Source organism: Nerophis ophidion, linkage group LG11 (genome assembly GCF_033978795.1).
Source record: "Nerophis ophidion isolate RoL-2023_Sa linkage group LG11, RoL_Noph_v1.0, whole genome shotgun sequence".
NCBI classification, from domain to species: domain Eukaryota; kingdom Metazoa; phylum Chordata; class Actinopteri; order Syngnathiformes; family Syngnathidae; genus Nerophis; species Nerophis ophidion.
The window spans coordinates 41,183,633-41,200,670 of NC_084621.1; the positions used below are offsets into that span (position 1 = coordinate 41,183,633).

At 41.3% G+C, this 17,038-nt stretch overlaps 1 protein-coding gene across 2 annotated transcripts in view; it reads right to left on the minus strand.

Moving 5' to 3' along the window:
- The window catches only part of LOC133562102 (IgGFc-binding protein), a 35,664-nt gene that overhangs the window by 16,025 nt on the left and 2,601 nt on the right, over positions 1 to 17,038 (minus strand). For both annotated transcript variants that reach the window (XM_061915983.1, XM_061915982.1), the window contains exons 2-17: positions 11,981 to 13,126; positions 11,019 to 11,353; positions 10,348 to 10,936; positions 9,678 to 10,273; positions 9,067 to 9,613; positions 7,230 to 7,771; positions 6,636 to 7,167; positions 6,319 to 6,515; positions 4,401 to 4,539; positions 3,551 to 4,128; positions 2,899 to 3,463; positions 2,119 to 2,690; positions 1,472 to 2,033; positions 1,197 to 1,396; positions 704 to 1,123; positions 60 to 621 (exon numbers count right to left, since the gene is read on the minus strand). In XM_061915983.1, coding sequence (XP_061771967.1) covers positions 60 to 621; positions 704 to 1,123; positions 1,197 to 1,396; positions 1,472 to 2,033; positions 2,119 to 2,690; positions 2,899 to 3,463; positions 3,551 to 4,128; positions 4,401 to 4,539; positions 6,319 to 6,515; positions 6,636 to 7,167; positions 7,230 to 7,771; positions 9,067 to 9,613; positions 9,678 to 10,273; positions 10,348 to 10,936; positions 11,019 to 11,353; positions 11,981 to 13,126 — 8,082 coding nt within the window. The remainder of the gene's footprint in view (positions 1 to 59; positions 622 to 703; positions 1,124 to 1,196; positions 1,397 to 1,471; positions 2,034 to 2,118; positions 2,691 to 2,898; positions 3,464 to 3,550; positions 4,129 to 4,400; positions 4,540 to 6,318; positions 6,516 to 6,635; positions 7,168 to 7,229; positions 7,772 to 9,066; positions 9,614 to 9,677; positions 10,274 to 10,347; positions 10,937 to 11,018; positions 11,354 to 11,980; positions 13,127 to 17,038) is intronic.

Here is a 17,038-nt window from a genome sequence, read left to right on the forward strand (position 1 = left end):
TTTGCATAGTGCAGCACATTTGTCTTTTATAAGAGTGAATGAGCTGCTGTTAAACTTACCACAGCCTGTGCTGTTCCTCCATTGGTCAACACTGACTCCAGCCACTGTGCACGCTGCCTCATATACCTCTAATGCATCACACAAAGCCTGCTTTTGGCCATCTGCAGCACAAATGTTTTTCATGCAAAGCAAGTAGTATTTCTGTGGGAATATTTGAGGGTGACACAAGGAAAAGGGTCCACTTGGCTGGTTGACAAGGCCACAGTATAGGTCCGACGCATACTCTGACACGGGGGATAGACACCGTTGGCAAGTGCTGTCACATATGTCGCTGCATGATGATTCAGAGTCAGACAACTTCCATCCACTACCAAATACGTCGGGATTAGAGACAGCAGTGCCGTTGGGTAGCTGCATGTCATCCGAGGGGTCACCATTGTAGTTCCCACAGAGGCCACATGTCGTCTGGCTGTAATTATTTGAAAGGTTGACCTTTATGTAGTTGTGTAGGTCGGTAATAATCTCTGCAGAATGTGCAATTTTGAAGGTCATCCACTTATTTTTCTGTTGGACAGTCACATTGTTCTGAGAGAATATGAGGTTCTTGTAAATTCCATTAACCTAAAAAGAAGGTAATTGTAAGGAGACCAATACAATAATTTAAACATTAACAAGCGGCTTGTTGACCAAAATATTTGCTTACCTTAATTTTGCCAGGATAAAAAGTTGATATCTTAAAAGTCATGTTATTGACATGAAGAGAGATCTCTTTGCTTTCACTGTGGTTGCCACGCACACTTATCAAAAGTGTCTCTACACCAAGGCCCTTGGGAGAGCAAGTTTGCACCAGAGTGTAATTGCAGGAACCATGAAATTCAAACACCAGTCCATCAAACGTGGTATACTGGGATCCATTAATGGAGCAGTGGGTCATTTTAGCTTTGGGGTGGCAACCTTCAATGTCTCCAGGAAGTTTACACTTTTCCTTCTCTTTGTGGCAACTGGCTGTTTCATTTAAAACCATACATCTGTGCAATGGGGGACATTTGTGCAACTCACAAATGAGGGGAGGTCCACATGTGCAGTTAACAGTGCAATTTTGTAAAAGTTGGCTTTCAGAGACCTGCAATTGACAACATGACAAAACAGTTGTGGAAAAATATTCCAAAATAATTTTCTCAGCCTCTCATACTGACCTTAATAATCCTCCCATCGTGCATGCAGCCACATTGATCGGCTGGCACACATGAAAGGCCATCATAAAGGTGCCGGGTGTCACATTGGCATCCTTCCTCACATTGTCTGGGACACTGCATGGCAAGACTCATCCCAGGACACAAGGAGGAGCAGACATTTGCACACTGACTGTAATGGCTGAATTGAGGACATTTTGGAGCTAGACAAGAAAGACTAAGTATGAGTTCACATATAACACTTTTTTCTATGAGACTAATTGCGCTGTTAGACTTACCACAGCCTGTGCCATTCCTCCATTGGTCAACACTGACTCCAGCCACTGTGCACGCTGCCTCATATAATGCTAGTGCATCACATAAAGCCTGCTTTTGGCCATCTGCAGCACAAATTTTTTTCATGCAGAGAGAGTAGTACTTCTGTGGGAATATTTGAGGGTGACACAAAGAAAATGGTCCACTTGGCTGGTTGACAAGGCCACAGTACAGGTCCGATGCATACTCTAACACGGGGTATATACACCGTTGGCAAGAGCTGTCACATGTGTCGCTGCATGAGGATTCAGAGTCAGACAACTTCCATCCACTACCAAATACGTCGGGATTAGAGACAGCAGTGCCGTTGGGTAGCTGCATGTCATCTGAGGGGTCACCATTGTAGTTCCCACAGAGGCCACATGTTGTCTGGCGGTAATTTTTTGGAAGTTTGACCTCCAAGTGGTTATGCAGGTCGGTAATAATCTCAACAGAATTTACAGTCTTGAATGTCATCAATGTGTTTTTCTTTTGCACTGTGACATTGTTCTGAGAGAATGTGAGGTTCTGGTAAAGTCCATTAACCTGAAAGAAGATTAAATTAAATCTGTTAAGAGTGGTATTGGTTTGCTTTCAAATAAATTAGTTGATGACCAGAATATTAACTTACCTGGATTTTGCCAGGATAGGCAGTTGACATCTTAAAAGTCATGTTATTAACATGCAGAGAGATTTCTTTGCTTTCACTGTGGTTGCCACGCACACTTATAAAAAGGGGCTCTACATCAAGGTCTTTAGGAGAGCAAGTTTGTACTAACGTGTAGTTGCATGAACCATGAAATTCAAACACCCATCCATCAAATGTGGTATACTGGGATCCATTAATAGAGCAGTGGGTCATTTTAGCTTTGGGGTGGCAACCTCGAATGCCTTCGATAAGTTTACACTCTTCCTGCTCGCTGCATGGCATATCAACACACGTCAAGTTTCCCCCAGGATGACATGAACACCTTTGGTCACATGTAGACACCACCTCCCCTGGTGTGAAGTATTCCCCGTTGTGCAAGCAGCCGCAGTTGTTTGGTTGCACACAGCCATTTCCACTGTGGACTAAACCTGCCTCACATAGGCAGTTTTCTCCTACGTTTGGAAGGAGCTCATATGTGTAGTTGTACCAACCAATGCAAATGTGAATTGGGGCAGTACTCATATTATAGATGGTACTGGAGGGACAGGATTCATCTGTGGAGATATGGTGACAAGAAGTCAGTTTTTGAGAGTGATGGAACATCAGTGACACCCAATCGGCAGGAAATAATTTGGCCTTTTATTAAATAAAATACAAAGATTAAAACAATGGATAACATTTTGACCATGAAGTAAGTAACTTTTCTGTCAACATTAGAATTACGTACTGTTGCAACACAAGTGCTGAGCAGAAATTACTTACAGCAAAACTCAGGGCTCCTCCAGGCATAAACTCGAGCCTTGCGGTAAAGGCAGACATCAGCATACTCTGCCAGGGAGCGACAAACTGCGGGCTGAAGATCTCTATAAAGACACAGGTCACTGACGCAGTTCTTATAAAAGCTGGAGGGGTCCACTTTACCATGGCAGTCTCTGAATGGTCCATTAACTTCCAGAATTTTTCCACAAGCCCCTGGGTCAGAGAAGTGGTCCAAAGCCTCAGATGAACAATTTGGACAGTTTCTAGCTAGACAGCCTTCAACACACCAGTGGTTCTGTCCACTTCTCCAAGCTTTCCCAAATTGCTTGGGATTGAGTTGCTCTTGTGTGCCATTTACTCTGAGATCATCAGCAGGATCAGAGTTGAAGTTACCACACAGACCACAAGTAGCATTAGCATATTTACTAGAGAGGCCAATGATTACAGTCCCTTCTTTGCCGATACTCAAACCAAAGCCCTCCGTGTAGATGTAAGTGTGAAGGCCTAGTGAAAACACCAACGCAGTATTGCTGGGGTAAAATGGCATGTTTCGCTTTATGCCATTAACCTGCAAGAGGTGCCAAATGTGCATGTTATGGTCAACATTTTTTCACTTAAATGTGGTGGGAAACGCACCGCAAAAAAAATGTCTTACCTTTATGGTGTCTGTATTTTTACTGTCAATCTCCAAAAGCTGTCCATTTATGGCGATTAAGACCTTTCGTGCTGACTGAAGATGCTCATCGGTCTGAACATGCACTTTGACATCTAGACCTTGCTTTTGTTTGCAAATGCCAAGTAATTGATACTGGCAGGTGCCATGAAAATCATAGTTGCGCTGGTCAAAGGTGCGTATGTGATTTCCAGTGTAGGCGCACATCTGATAGTCATGATTCACACAACTTCTGAGTCCATCCTGAAGATCACAATATTCTTCAGCCCCGCAATAAGCCACACGGCAAAACACTTTGTGTGTGTTGGGGTCACATATACATTGTCGAGTGCATGAATCATCGCCCCAAAAGGTCTCATTGCTACGGTAACGACGTCCATCGTAATTACAGCCACACTGAGATGGGTGGACACAAGTGTCACCATCCAGAATGAATCCAGGGTCACACTGGCATCCCCCCACACAAGCCAGGTTGCAGGATGAAATAAACGGAGCTTCACATGTAGCAGGACAGGCAGTTCCACAGGACTTATAATGGCTATTCACTGGGCATGACAAAGCTAAAAGAGGGGGAAAAAAATGGTGTAAAAATTTCATACAAAATATTCCATATGTATCCTGATATTGTATTGACTAACAGAATAATCATGCTGAAGCTTCAGACATGCTATTTTTTGTACATACAGTAACGTCACAGAAAGATACAGTCATGAGACTGACTAGTAAGATGGTATTTCACAGTGCACAAGAGAAGACTATTTGCATGGAAATGCTGACAGAACAGTTGTGATGGAATGTCCACCAAGAAAGTAGAAGATGTGGCTAATCATACTTTTTTCTGCACAGTGCCAGGTTTGATTAAGGACGCAGCTCTGCCCCTTAGGGCAAGAAGCTGGTCTGCAACACAGGGTAGCAGTGGAACAGCAGCTACACCTCTTCGAGCAGCCTTCATTCCACACGACCTCTCCAACCTACAGGGAGGAGAGATACAGTAGAGTAATTGGGTTTGTTTAAGCAGGGGAAGATGCATGTTGCCTGATAGTTCTCTGAACTTTCAACAAACAACATCAAGATAAAGGCTTCAGATTTCTGTGATAAAATCATTTTGTTCAAAAGGTGGGGATAATGATGCAACATGTTGCCTTTGTATTGAATATCAAATGTGGGCCACTCTAGGATATAGCACCACATTTTGGGCCCCAATCCTGCCCTAAACTTTGGCACACCATATACACACACACTTTGTTTATGTGGATTAAATTAATTTCATGGATTTAGTTAACATGTCATAAAATAAATAACCAATGATAGGTTAATTTTATCTTGATAATGCACCCTTTTGATACTTTAAGTGCCGTCAAATTCAATACAATGTGGACAGAATACACATTTAAATATTTCGTCATTCACTTACATAAGATTATAAATCTGCCAAATTTGCCTTCATATCAGAGTGTATACATACACACACATTAAAGCAGTGGTTCTCAACCTTTTTTCAGTGCTGTACACCCTGTGAACATGTTTATAATTCAAATACCCCCTAATCAGAGCAAAGCATTTTTGGTAGCCAAAAAGAGATAAAGTAAAATACAGCACTCTGTCATCAGTTTCTGATTCATTAAATTGTATAACAGTGCAAAATATTGCTCATTTGAAGTAGTCTTTCTTGAACTATTTGGGAAAAAAAGATATAAAAATAAGTAAAAACTTGTTGAAAAACTTACAAGTTATTAAATTATATTGATTTCTACACATAGAAGTAATCATCAATTTAAAGTGCCCTCTTTGGGGATTGTAATAGAGATCCATCTGGATTCATGAATTTAATTCTAAACATTTCTTCACAAAAAAAGAAATATTTAACATCAATATTTATGGAACATATCCACAAAAAATCTAGCTGTCAACACTTAATATTGAATTGTTGCATTTCTTTTTACAGTTTATGAAGTTACATTAATATTTTGTTGAAGTATTATTCAATAAAGGATTTTTGAATTGTTGCTATTTTTTGAAAGTTTAAAAAAAAATCTCACGTATCCCTTGGCATACCTTCAAGTACCCCAGGGGGTAGGCGTATGCCCATTTGAGAACCACTGTATTAGAGGATTCAGGTATGATCGTCAGTGGATAATACAAACCATAACACAGTGACTATATTAGTACATGTCGTGGAGGTTAAGTCTCTGTTTTTAAATCATAGGGATGCCTTCGTTTTAACTTTAATCAAGGGTCTTCTGATGAACTACAGTTATGTGCAATGAGATGCAAACGTGAAAAACTTTTTCTTGTGATGCCACAGAGGCAAAAATATAATTTTTTTTCTATCACCTTATTCTTGTTAAAAAAATGCTGCCAAGTGTGAATGCTTAAAAGGTAAGTTTTGATGACACTGACGTCTGTCAATGCAAGGTCTGCCTCTATCCAGCTGGAAAAAATTTTCGCATATGGGTATAGGTAGGCTTAGATATTCTTAATTTGATTAAAAAAGGAACCTCATTTAACTTTCAGATATATTGTTTTATATTACCATTTAGGACATTTTTTAACTTACATATTTAGATGACAGGGAAAAATATTTAAAACTTTACCAAAGCCCAACATCCCCACTTATCTTCCCTCCCTCCTAACTTCAATGCCTCTGGGCGACCCTCTTTTCAACACATTCATGTTGAGCCACATGCTTTAAGTGTAGCTGCACTGAAATAAACATGGTCAGTTTTCTCAATGAACATTTGAATACTTGCCTCATGGTATTGCCCACGGAAGAAACAGCCACATTTCTCATTTCTGACACAGCCATTTTCACTTTGCGCGTATCCAGCGTCACATTGACATCCTTCATAGCAGGGCCATGGACAGGGTGCATCAGATAAAACACCACAGGACACAGAACATGCACTAACACATATTTTATAATGGGAGTGCTCAGGGCATGAAAGTCCTGTGTGGAGGAGAAAGTAATTAGACTCATGTGTGCCGTTCTAAAAGCATTACACTAGTACAATTCAGTGTATACAACAAATCTGGGTGATTTCAAAAGAAAAAAGGTGATAACACTCACCACACTTATCACCCCTCCATGGTTTAACCTTAGCTCCTGCATCCTGGCAGGCAAACGTGTACTGTCTCAAGTTATCACAAAGCATGTCATCATTATTAGACCTGCACAGGTCATTCACACAGTTATGGAAAAATGGCATTGGGTCCACAGTAGAATGGCAAGCACCAAATGACCCATTAGAAGCAAGCAGTATGCCACAAAAGCTGTCTGAGGCAAATTCCATGGTGGTGTTGCATTGAGAACAGTTATAACAGTCAACATTGCAATTTGCTTCAGGTGAAAGGCACAAGGAGAGTGGCGTTATAGAATGATTTGTCATCAGACTTCCTTGCTCTTCTGTAGCCAAAGCAGCAGCATTTGCACACAAGCCACAATTTTTATGAGTCACTTGAATAGCTAATTGTATCAGATTAGGTCCGCCATAGATTACCACAATTCCAATGTCAGGACAAATGACACGGACCAGCGAGCCGGTGAGCATTACTGCGACGCCTTTCTTATGAACAGGAAGGGCCATCAAAACCCCATCAATCTGCAAGCAACAACATATTATATTATTTGTATCTACAATTATTTCAAGTCCATGCCACTTACCTTTACTTTCGCTAAATTCTTCCAGGTCAATGTCAGGTTCATGCCATGGATTCTAAGGTTAAGTTGGCCTTGTTGGACAACAGCAGAAAGCCCAGGATCATCACAATGTTGGAAAAGGAGATAAGAACTATTTCCAAAGTTCAAATCAAAGGGTTGTCCATGAAAGGTCTGGAGGTGTCTCCCGCCCATGACTACACATTTTAATTGAGAAGTATGGCATGCACGCCGGCCATGTTTGATTAAACACTTAGTTTCAGCTGGACACGTGTTGTTTGTACATTGCACTTCATCGCGGCCCAGGCAAACACACGACTTAAGACAGTTTTCATCAGGGTGGAAGTTTTCATGGATTTTGTAGTAAACACCATTATGACTGCAACCACATTCTGATTCTGGAACGCATTCCCCATTACTGTGGAAAAATCCAGGCTTGCAATAACAGCCCTCTTTGCATCTCTCTGAAAGAGGACTTGGGCTTTGTACACAGGCAGACTTGTGACTGGAACAGAGGTGGTATTCACTGTTGGGTGGGCAAGTGATCACTGAAGACGAGAAGATCAGTAAACAAATCATTTAGAAATCACACCTCAACATTTATAAATAGAATAAAGTTGACAGTACCGTATTTACCGGACCATAGAGCGCAACAAATAAGGTGCACTGCCGAGGAGCGGGTCTATTTTCATACAAGAGGCGCACCGGAATAAAAAAGGTGCATTACAAGGGTCGTCATGATTATTTTCTAAAATTCAAATAGTTCCTTGTTGTAATGGTGGTTCTTTGGTGAAAATGTGGCATAGATTATGTTTTACAGACAATCAAGTCGCTTTCTGACCATCTCTTCAGGATGTGCAGTTTTGTGGGCGGTCTTATTTTCATGGCTCCACTTCAACAGCATTTTCTCCCTGTCATTTTTGTTGTATCTGTGTAGCGTGCAAAGACAGGAATCGTAGAAGTGTCAAAATATGGAACCAACCGTTTAAATGACATTCAGACTTTACTTAACGGAGCAGCATCTCATCCTTGGCTCACTAGTGCAACAACGCCGGAAATGTGTCCCCTGAAAAACCGTCGGACTGGAACTTTAGTAAGTAGAATTCCGTGGGTGAAATATGTAAACCCACTACACCGATGGGTTTTAGCGCTTCCATAGCGAGATTAATTAGAACTGTACGCTACTTTACATTAGAAATGACAACAGCGGAGAATGAATGTCCTATAAGAAGATAGACTACAGTATTTTCACAGACTACAATGGGATATGCGCACACATTTTCAGGACTTCTGCAAATCCCAAATACACATCAGCAGGTACCAGAAGGTAAGAAGTTAATTTCTGATTAATTTTGCATCACAAAAATGCCAGGTAATATGTCTGCCAATAGGTGCCATTTTGCAGCACACACACAGATGACAACAAGGGCTTATTTCTTTGTACACACACACACACACACACACACACACTATCTTGAATCACAGTACATCTGTCTACGGTGGCAGTAATGCTCCAACAATCCATCAAGCGGTGCAGCTACTTAGCTTACCAAAGTCGTACTAAAACATTTTGATGGATTTTTGAGCGCCGTGTGTAATGTTCTATATTCTCAATGGGAAATTTAAAGTTTTGGTGTCTTCTTGCAGTCTAAACTTATTTCGTGTGACTGACATCTACTTGTCACACCTACACCATGTACCAAATAAGATAGCTTTGAGGTCGGTCGGAACAAGCAGAATTATTCCGTACATTGGGTAATAAGGGACACTGTTGATTTTTGAGAAAATTAAAGTATTCTAAGTGCGCCTTTTGGTCCAGGAAATACGATATTTATTTACTTACAACAGAAATTGGATTCTCGCCATTCATCTACGAAAGTTCCCACTTCTTGACACACTGCGACATAGCTGGAAAGGATCTGGCACAGAGTCATCCGATTCCCATTGCAAAGACCATAAACACAGTTATCATAAAAATCTTGGGGATCCACCATTTTGTGGCAACTTTGGAATGCCCCCTCAGGATCCAACAACATTCCACAGAAATCCTTGCCCTGAAAAAGAGCTCGCTCCTGTTGACTGCAAACTGAGGTGTTTCTAGGGAGATCTAAACATTCACGTTCATTACTTGTTCTCCACTGCCTGACAGCTTGAACTATATCAAATGTATCATCTGGCATCAGGTCATCCTCAGGATTGTCGTTGAAGTTCCCACACAGTCCACATATATTATCAGAGAAGCCCCTGGGCATTGTGATAGTTAGGATGTCTGAGCTATAGGTCACAACAACACCAAAGTCAGTCTCTATGCACTTTGATTGACCTTTCAGATAAAGTAATACTTTGCCTTGGCTCAAAACAGACGGTAGGTTCACTAGCAGACCATCCACCTGAAACAGGTACAACAAATATAAATACAATATTGAAAAACATTTAATGTACAATGTAACTTACCTTGATCTTGTTACTCCACTCATATGACACCTCAATGGAGAAACCAGCAACTGACATTTGTACACGTCGAAAGGAAACATTGGCGGTCGGTCTTATATGGTTCTGAACCTCAATGCTGAAGTCTTGCAGGTCTCCCCAGGTGGGACAGTGAGATGCAAGTAAATAACTGCAGTTCCCATGAACGTCAAAGTTACGGCCATCTAAGGTGGTATAGTGACCATCTCCTTTAGCTACACACAGACCAGGTCCATCTGCGTGGCAGCCAGGCATTCCACGTATCACCCTGCAGACTTTGCCGGCCTGGCATTGAGACTCAGTGCACATAACAGTCTTGGAATGAGGCTGACAGACACATTTCTCCTGACACTCCCTATCTGTCCAGAAGGTCTTTGTGGGGGGGTAGTAAGAGTCATTGTGGACACATCCACATTTGCTAGGTGAGACACACTTGCCATCACTTAGCAGATAACCCTTGTTGCACTGGCATGATTCCACACATGGTAGGGAGCAGGTATGTTGGGCCTCTGGGTTAACACATGTTGGTTGGCAGGCAGAACCACAAACTTCAAAATGGCTATTTATTGGACAGGCCAGATCTGTCAAAAAACAAAAACAAAAATAGTATATAATAAGTTATTTTTTACAAATGAAAATACATTTTCAAACTTACAGCATTTCGTGCTTGCTCTCCAGTCTTGGATCCTGCCCCCAAGCCTTTGGCAGATTTTGGCATAGGCCTTGAAGACTGTACATACCGAACCTGCTAATCCACTGAGACACTGGTTATTTACACAACTAAAAACATAGGGCTTAGGATCAATTAAAGAATGACAATCACTAAAAGGTCCATCAGCCCTCTTCAGTAAAGTGCACTTATTCTCAAGGGAGCCACCTTTAATGCCAGGGTAAAATAGACTTGTGCTTTGGCTACACACTGGACACGGGCCACGTCCACAGTCTTCCAGACATGAGCTTGCATTGCTGTCTAACACCCAGGGCAAGGTAAAATCGATTGTTTTGGATGGTGCTAGACCATTAGAAGAAATAGTGTCAAGCGAACGGCTGTCATTGGCGCTTCCACAAAGCCCACATAAAGCTCCATACAGGTCTGGCCCTACTTCCACCTGGAGATTATGAACCCAGTCATACTGCAGAGTCAAGCCAAATGAAGTGTCAAGGACAACACCGGTACCACTTTGATAGATTTTCAGGTAACCATTACCTAAAGTAAGAGGCAGGTACCTTCCATGTCCATTTACCTATGAAATCAAAAAGGAAAACCATCATAGACAAATATGCACAAACTGTACTTTATATCTTAGATATGCATTGTGTTCTTACCCTAATTAGATTTGTCTCTCCTTTTAACATGGATATATTAAATCCTTTGATTTGCATTTTCACACTGTGGATGCTGGAGACAGTGGCACCATTTAAATATGCTCTTGCAATTAATATCTGTAGTGTAAGTGAAGTATTTAATCCTGGACAGGTGGTTTGAACTAAGGTGTAGGTGCAGTTTCCGAGGAGAACAAAAAATGTTCCATCAAAGGTGCGATAATATGAATCACCCCACATCGAGCATATTTTTGTTTCGGAATAACAAGATGGATGTCCATTTTTGATGAAGCACTTTTGTTTGTGACCACAATGCAAGTCTTCACAGGATGATGCATCTGTAAATTAGAAAACAAGAATGGTAATCTTTGTAAATGTAGTCATACATCTAAACTACAGATGTCCAATAATGGCTTTCTCGCCGATACGATATTGTCCAATTCTTAATTACCGATTCCGATGTCAACCGATACATATATAGAGAGTTGTGGAATTAACACATTAATATGCCTAATTTTGTTGCGATGTCCCGCTGGATGCATTTAACATCCCGGAAGTGTTAGAGCTGCAAAGGGTTCTGGGTATTTGTAATGTGTTACGGTGCGGATGTTCTCCCAAAATGTGTTTGTCATTCTTGTTTGGTGTGGGTTCACAGTGTGGCGCATATCGGTAACAGTGTTAAAGTTGTTTATACGGCAACCCTCAGTGAGACCTGTATGGCTGTTGATCAAGTATGCCTTGCATTCCCTTGTGTGTGAAAAGCCTTAGATATGTGACTAGGCAGGCACGCAAAGGCAGTGCCTTTAAGGTTAATTGGCGCTCTGTATTTTTCTCTACGTCCATGTACACAGCAGCGTTTTAAAAAGTCATACATTTTACTTTTTGAGACCGATAATTTCCGATATTACATTGTAAAGCAATTATCAGACATCTCTAATTTCAACAGAAAAAATTAACATACTCACTTTTTTTACACACTGATTGATAAGACTCTTTGTTTAGGGTGTTCAGAAAGTGTCCCACGTCCACATAAGTAGAACTGGACTCATTGTTCGGTAACAGAGCAAAGGTGTGCACAGGGGGAAGCTTAACAGCAGATTTGATATGATTTGTATGAGAAAAGTTATCCGAACGTAAATTAATGTCCTCTGCATCAAACATGGCCCCAGTGTGGCATATCTCATCTACAGAGAGCAGTGCTGTGAGAGTAGAAGCATGCTGCTTAATGTCATGCCTGAAGTAAATAAGCTGAAATGGGACATTGCTCTTTACATGAACATGTTCTGATGTAACAACGGGGATAGTCTTCATAACACCGCCACTTAAAGAAAAGTTCTTCTTCCCACTTGTGGTGATGACATCCAGATCGGCATTCATTTTAGTCATAGCCAAGAGGAGGCTGGAGTTAAGTCCAGCATTTACCACACGAGGAACAAAATATTCAGAACTCCAACGAGAGACTGGTTTAAGTTCAGCAAAGCCATACATACAATTCCCAACTGTATGTACAAAGCAGGTAAAACCAACTATGCACCCAACAGGCTCTTGTGAGTAAAGCTTTGAGCCTGAAAGGCTGACATTACTTTGGAGGTAGATGCTCTCAAACACCCCTAAATGCCACTGAAGGACACTTCCCTTAGCATATGAATCTCCATTAAAGATCACTTCTCCTGAGAGGAAGATGTCCACTGAGGTCTCTCTACCAGAGTTGGTGACCACCACCTCACTGACAGCCGTCTGATTGGGGAAGTTTGGTGTAATAGGATAGTAGAGGGTGCCCCAGTATGACACATCATGGAGGAGGCTATGCTCACATCCAGTGTGAGTGCAGAATGTGGCTAAAACTCTGACAGGTTGGAAAGATGTCACACTGAGGAGCGAGGAGGAACGAGCACTAGCCCCGCCCACAGATAATGGCAAGTGAATGATCTCAGATTGGCTGGCAGAGAGAACTATATGCTTCTTGAAGTTACTTTGTAGAACTTTCACAGTGACTGAAGTCCAAACACCAGTAGCTGTGATAGTTACTTGGTGGCTAGCATTTGCTGTGGGGTCATTATGAGGCGGAAACCTCATGAAAAAATTCCAACCTGGACTGGCCACAGAGAGACCTGAAAGGGAAAACAAAATTCAGTGTCCTGAATATATACGTACAATAAAAACAAGGGATGCAATTATTAAAACACATTAATAATGTTGATAATGAAAAATCAGCTGATAAAATGAGCTTATCAGTGGTTGTTGTTAGTTACTGTTGTGGCTTCTGTCTGGTTCCTTGGCCCTTAACGTCACCTACGGTATGGTCGCATATTTGTGAAGTCATGATATTGCGTGCACAGCCTGTTGTGTACAGAGAAAAGCACCGTGGCGCAGCAATCACCAGTGTGGGCTTTCTTTACAGTGTCAGAAGACGACATTTCACTCTGTTAATAACCGTGTTCTGCAGAAATACTACTGGGAGGGAGGACGAGTGTCAACAATACAAATCTGATGAGTCACTCTAAAATTCACCATCGTAAAGATGTATGGAAGGGGTACGTAGCCGTCTGTGCCGTTAAACCGAGATCTAGCGTTAATTGCAGCGACCGCAATAAACGCAAAACCACAGGACTAATGAGAAAGTATTTAAGAGACAATAGTTTGAAAGAAAATACCTAAGAGGGAAAGAAATTAGTAGTTTATGTTCAACTTCATGGTTCCTCTGAACGCACAGGTAAAGATCTTATGATTTTAGTGGAAAAAAAACACTTTGATTTCTACAATTAACAGTTGCCTTTATAAAAGGGCACCATTTTATTGCGGTCAAGGAAAAATATAATTCCATTTTTGTCAAACTGGAGATGTTACTCCATTTGTCAAAGTGCTGTTGCTAACTGCAATGCAGAATTTCATTGACTGATGTCTATTGGACTCATTTATATATACATGCTTTATTTTATTTTATAAAATCATTCAAAATGTTTGAGAGGCTTGTTCATCCACAAAATAATTGAAAAGTTCAAATACAAAACAAATCCAACTATTTCTGCTTTATGCAAAAATTTTAATAGTTTGCATGGGTCAGAATTATATTATGATGTGTTAAATGAGTCCATTAGGTAGGCAAACAGTTTAAGTTAACGGTCGCCAATGCGGTGCCCGCGGGCACCAGGTAGCCCGTAAGGACCAGATGAGTAGCCCACTGGCCTGTTCCAAAAATAGCTCAAATAGCAGCAGTTACCAGTGAGCTGCCTCTATTTTTTTAATATTAATTTACTAGCAAGCTGGTCTCGCTTTGCTCGACATTTTTAATTCTAAGAGAGACAAAACTCAAATAGAATTTGAAAACCCAAGAAAATAATTTAAAGACTTGGTCTTCACTTGTTTGAATAAATTCATTTATGTTTTACTTTGCTTCTTATAACTTTCAGAAAGAATTTTAGAGAAAAAAAATACAACCTTAAAAACGATTTTAGGATTTTTAAACATATACCTTTTTAACTTTTAAATTCCTTCCTCTTCTTTCCTGACAATTTAAATCAATGTTCAAGTATTTTTTTTTTTATTGTGAAGAATACATTTTAATTTAATTCTTTATTTTAGCTTCTGTTTTTTCAACGAAGAATATTTCTGAAATACTTCAAACTTATGATTTAAAAAAAAAAAAAAAAATATTCTGGCAAATCTAGAAAATCTGTAGAATCAAATTTAAATCTTATTTCAAAGTCTTTTGAATTTATTTTAAAATTTTTGTTCTTGAAAATCTAGAAGAAATAATTTGTCTTTGGCGGAAATACAGCTTGGTCCAATTTGTTATATATTATAACAAAGTGCAGATTGGATTTTAACCTATTTAAAACATGTCATCAAAATTTTAAAATTAATCTTAATCATGTTTTGGACACTCGGGTGAAGAGAGGGGCGGAGCTTTCTACCGATCACCACCTGGTGGTGAGTTGGCTGCGATGGTGGGGGAGGATGCCGGACAGACCTGGGAGGCCCAAACGCATTGTGAGGGTCTGCTGGGAACGTCTGGCAGAGTCTCCTGTCAGACAAAGTTTCAATTCCCACCTCCGGAAGAACTTTGAACATGTCACGAGGGAGGTGCTGGACATTGAGTCCGAGTGGACCATGTTCCGCACCTCTATTGTCGAGGCGGCAGATCGGAGCTGTGGCCGCAAGGTAGTTGGTGCCTGTCGGGGCGGCAATCCTAAAACCCCTTGGTGGACACCAGCGGTGAGGGATGCCGTCAAGCTGAAGAAGGAGTCCTATCGGGTCCTTTTGGCTCATAGGACTCCGGAGGCAGTGGACAGGTACCGACAGGCCAAGCGGTGTGCAGCTTCAGCGGTCGCGGAGGCAAAAACTCGGACATGGGAAGAGTTCGGGGAAGCCATTGAAAACGACTTCCGGACGGCTTCGAAGCAATTCTGGACCACCGTCCGCCGCCTCAGGAAGGGGAAGCAGTGCACTATCAACACCGTGTATGGTGCAGATGGTGTTCTGCTGACCTCTACTGCGGATGTTGTGGATAGGTGGAAGGAATACTTCGAAGACCTCCTCAATCCCAAAAAACACGTCTTCCTATGAGGAAGCAGTGCCTGGGGAATCTGTGGTGGACTCTCCTATTTCTGGGGCTGAGGTCGCTGAGGTAGTTAAAAAGCTCCTCGGTGGCAAGGCCACAGGGGTGGACGAGATCCGCCCGGAGTTCCTTAAGGCTCTGGATGCTGTGGGGCTGTCTTGGTTGACAAGACTTTGCAGCATCGCGTGGACATCGGGGGCGGTACCTCTGGATTGGCAGACCGGGGTGGTGGTTCCTCTCTTTAAGAAGGGGGACCGGAGGGTGTGTTCCAACTATCGTGGGATCACACTCCTCAGCCTTCCCGGTAAGGTTTATTCAGGTGTACTGGAGAGGAGGCTACGTCGGATAGTCGAACCTCGGATTCAGGAGGAACAGTGTGGTTTTCGTCCTGGTCGTGGAACTGTGGACCAACTCTATACTCTCTAGTGCCCTAGGGAGGTGTTTAGGGCACGTCCAACCGGTAGGAGGCCACGGGGAAGACCCAGGACACGTTGGGAAGACTATGTCTCCCGGCTGGCCTGGGAACGCCTCGGGATCCCCCGGGAAGAGCTAGACGAAGTGGCCGGGGAGAGGGAAGTCTGGGTTTCCCTGCTTAGGCTGTTGCCCCCGCGACCCGACCTCGGATAAGCGGAAGATGGATGGATGGATGGATCTTAATCAGGAAAAATTACTAATGATGTTCCATAAATTCTTTTTTAAATTTTTCCCCCAAAATTTGAATTAGCTAGTTTTTCTCTTCATCATTGGTTGAATTTTCAATTTTAAGAGTCGAAATTAAAGATAAACTGCTTAAAAATGTTATTTTCATCTTTTTCGCGTTTTCTCTTTTAAACCGTTCAATTAAGTGTTTTTTTCATCATTTATTCTCTACAAAAAACCTTCCGTAAAAGGATTTAAAAAAATCTACGATGGAATGACAGACAGAAATACCCATTTATATTTATATATATATACATACATATTTATTTATTACAGATAAATTGAGCAAATTGGCTATTTCTGGCAATTTATTTAAGTGTGTATCAAACTGGTAGCCCTTCGCATTAATCCGTACCCAAGAAGTATCTCTTGGTTTCAAAAAGGTTGGTGACCCCTGGTTTAAGTTTTCCTATACCTACAAAATATTTGTAAATTTTTTAGTAGTTTACATTTTGGGCTAAGGTATGAACTTTCAAAACTAATGTGTACATATGCAGTATAAATAAGTTATAAAAAGGTCTGGAAATTACCGGTTATTGGTTCAAATTTCCAGTATCTTGAGTACCTAATAAAAACAACTGAAAGGGTGTGCACAAAAGATGAACAGATGAGACATTTGTGACAGTAGCTTAATTTACAACTCTAAACTACACACTTGCAGAATGCTGATAACATCTTGTGTGCAGAGCTATACAGGTTTCCCAGCATGGTAGCTGAGATAAGGCGCAGTGTCGAGTTTCAACAAGCTCAGCAGCCAATGAAGAAC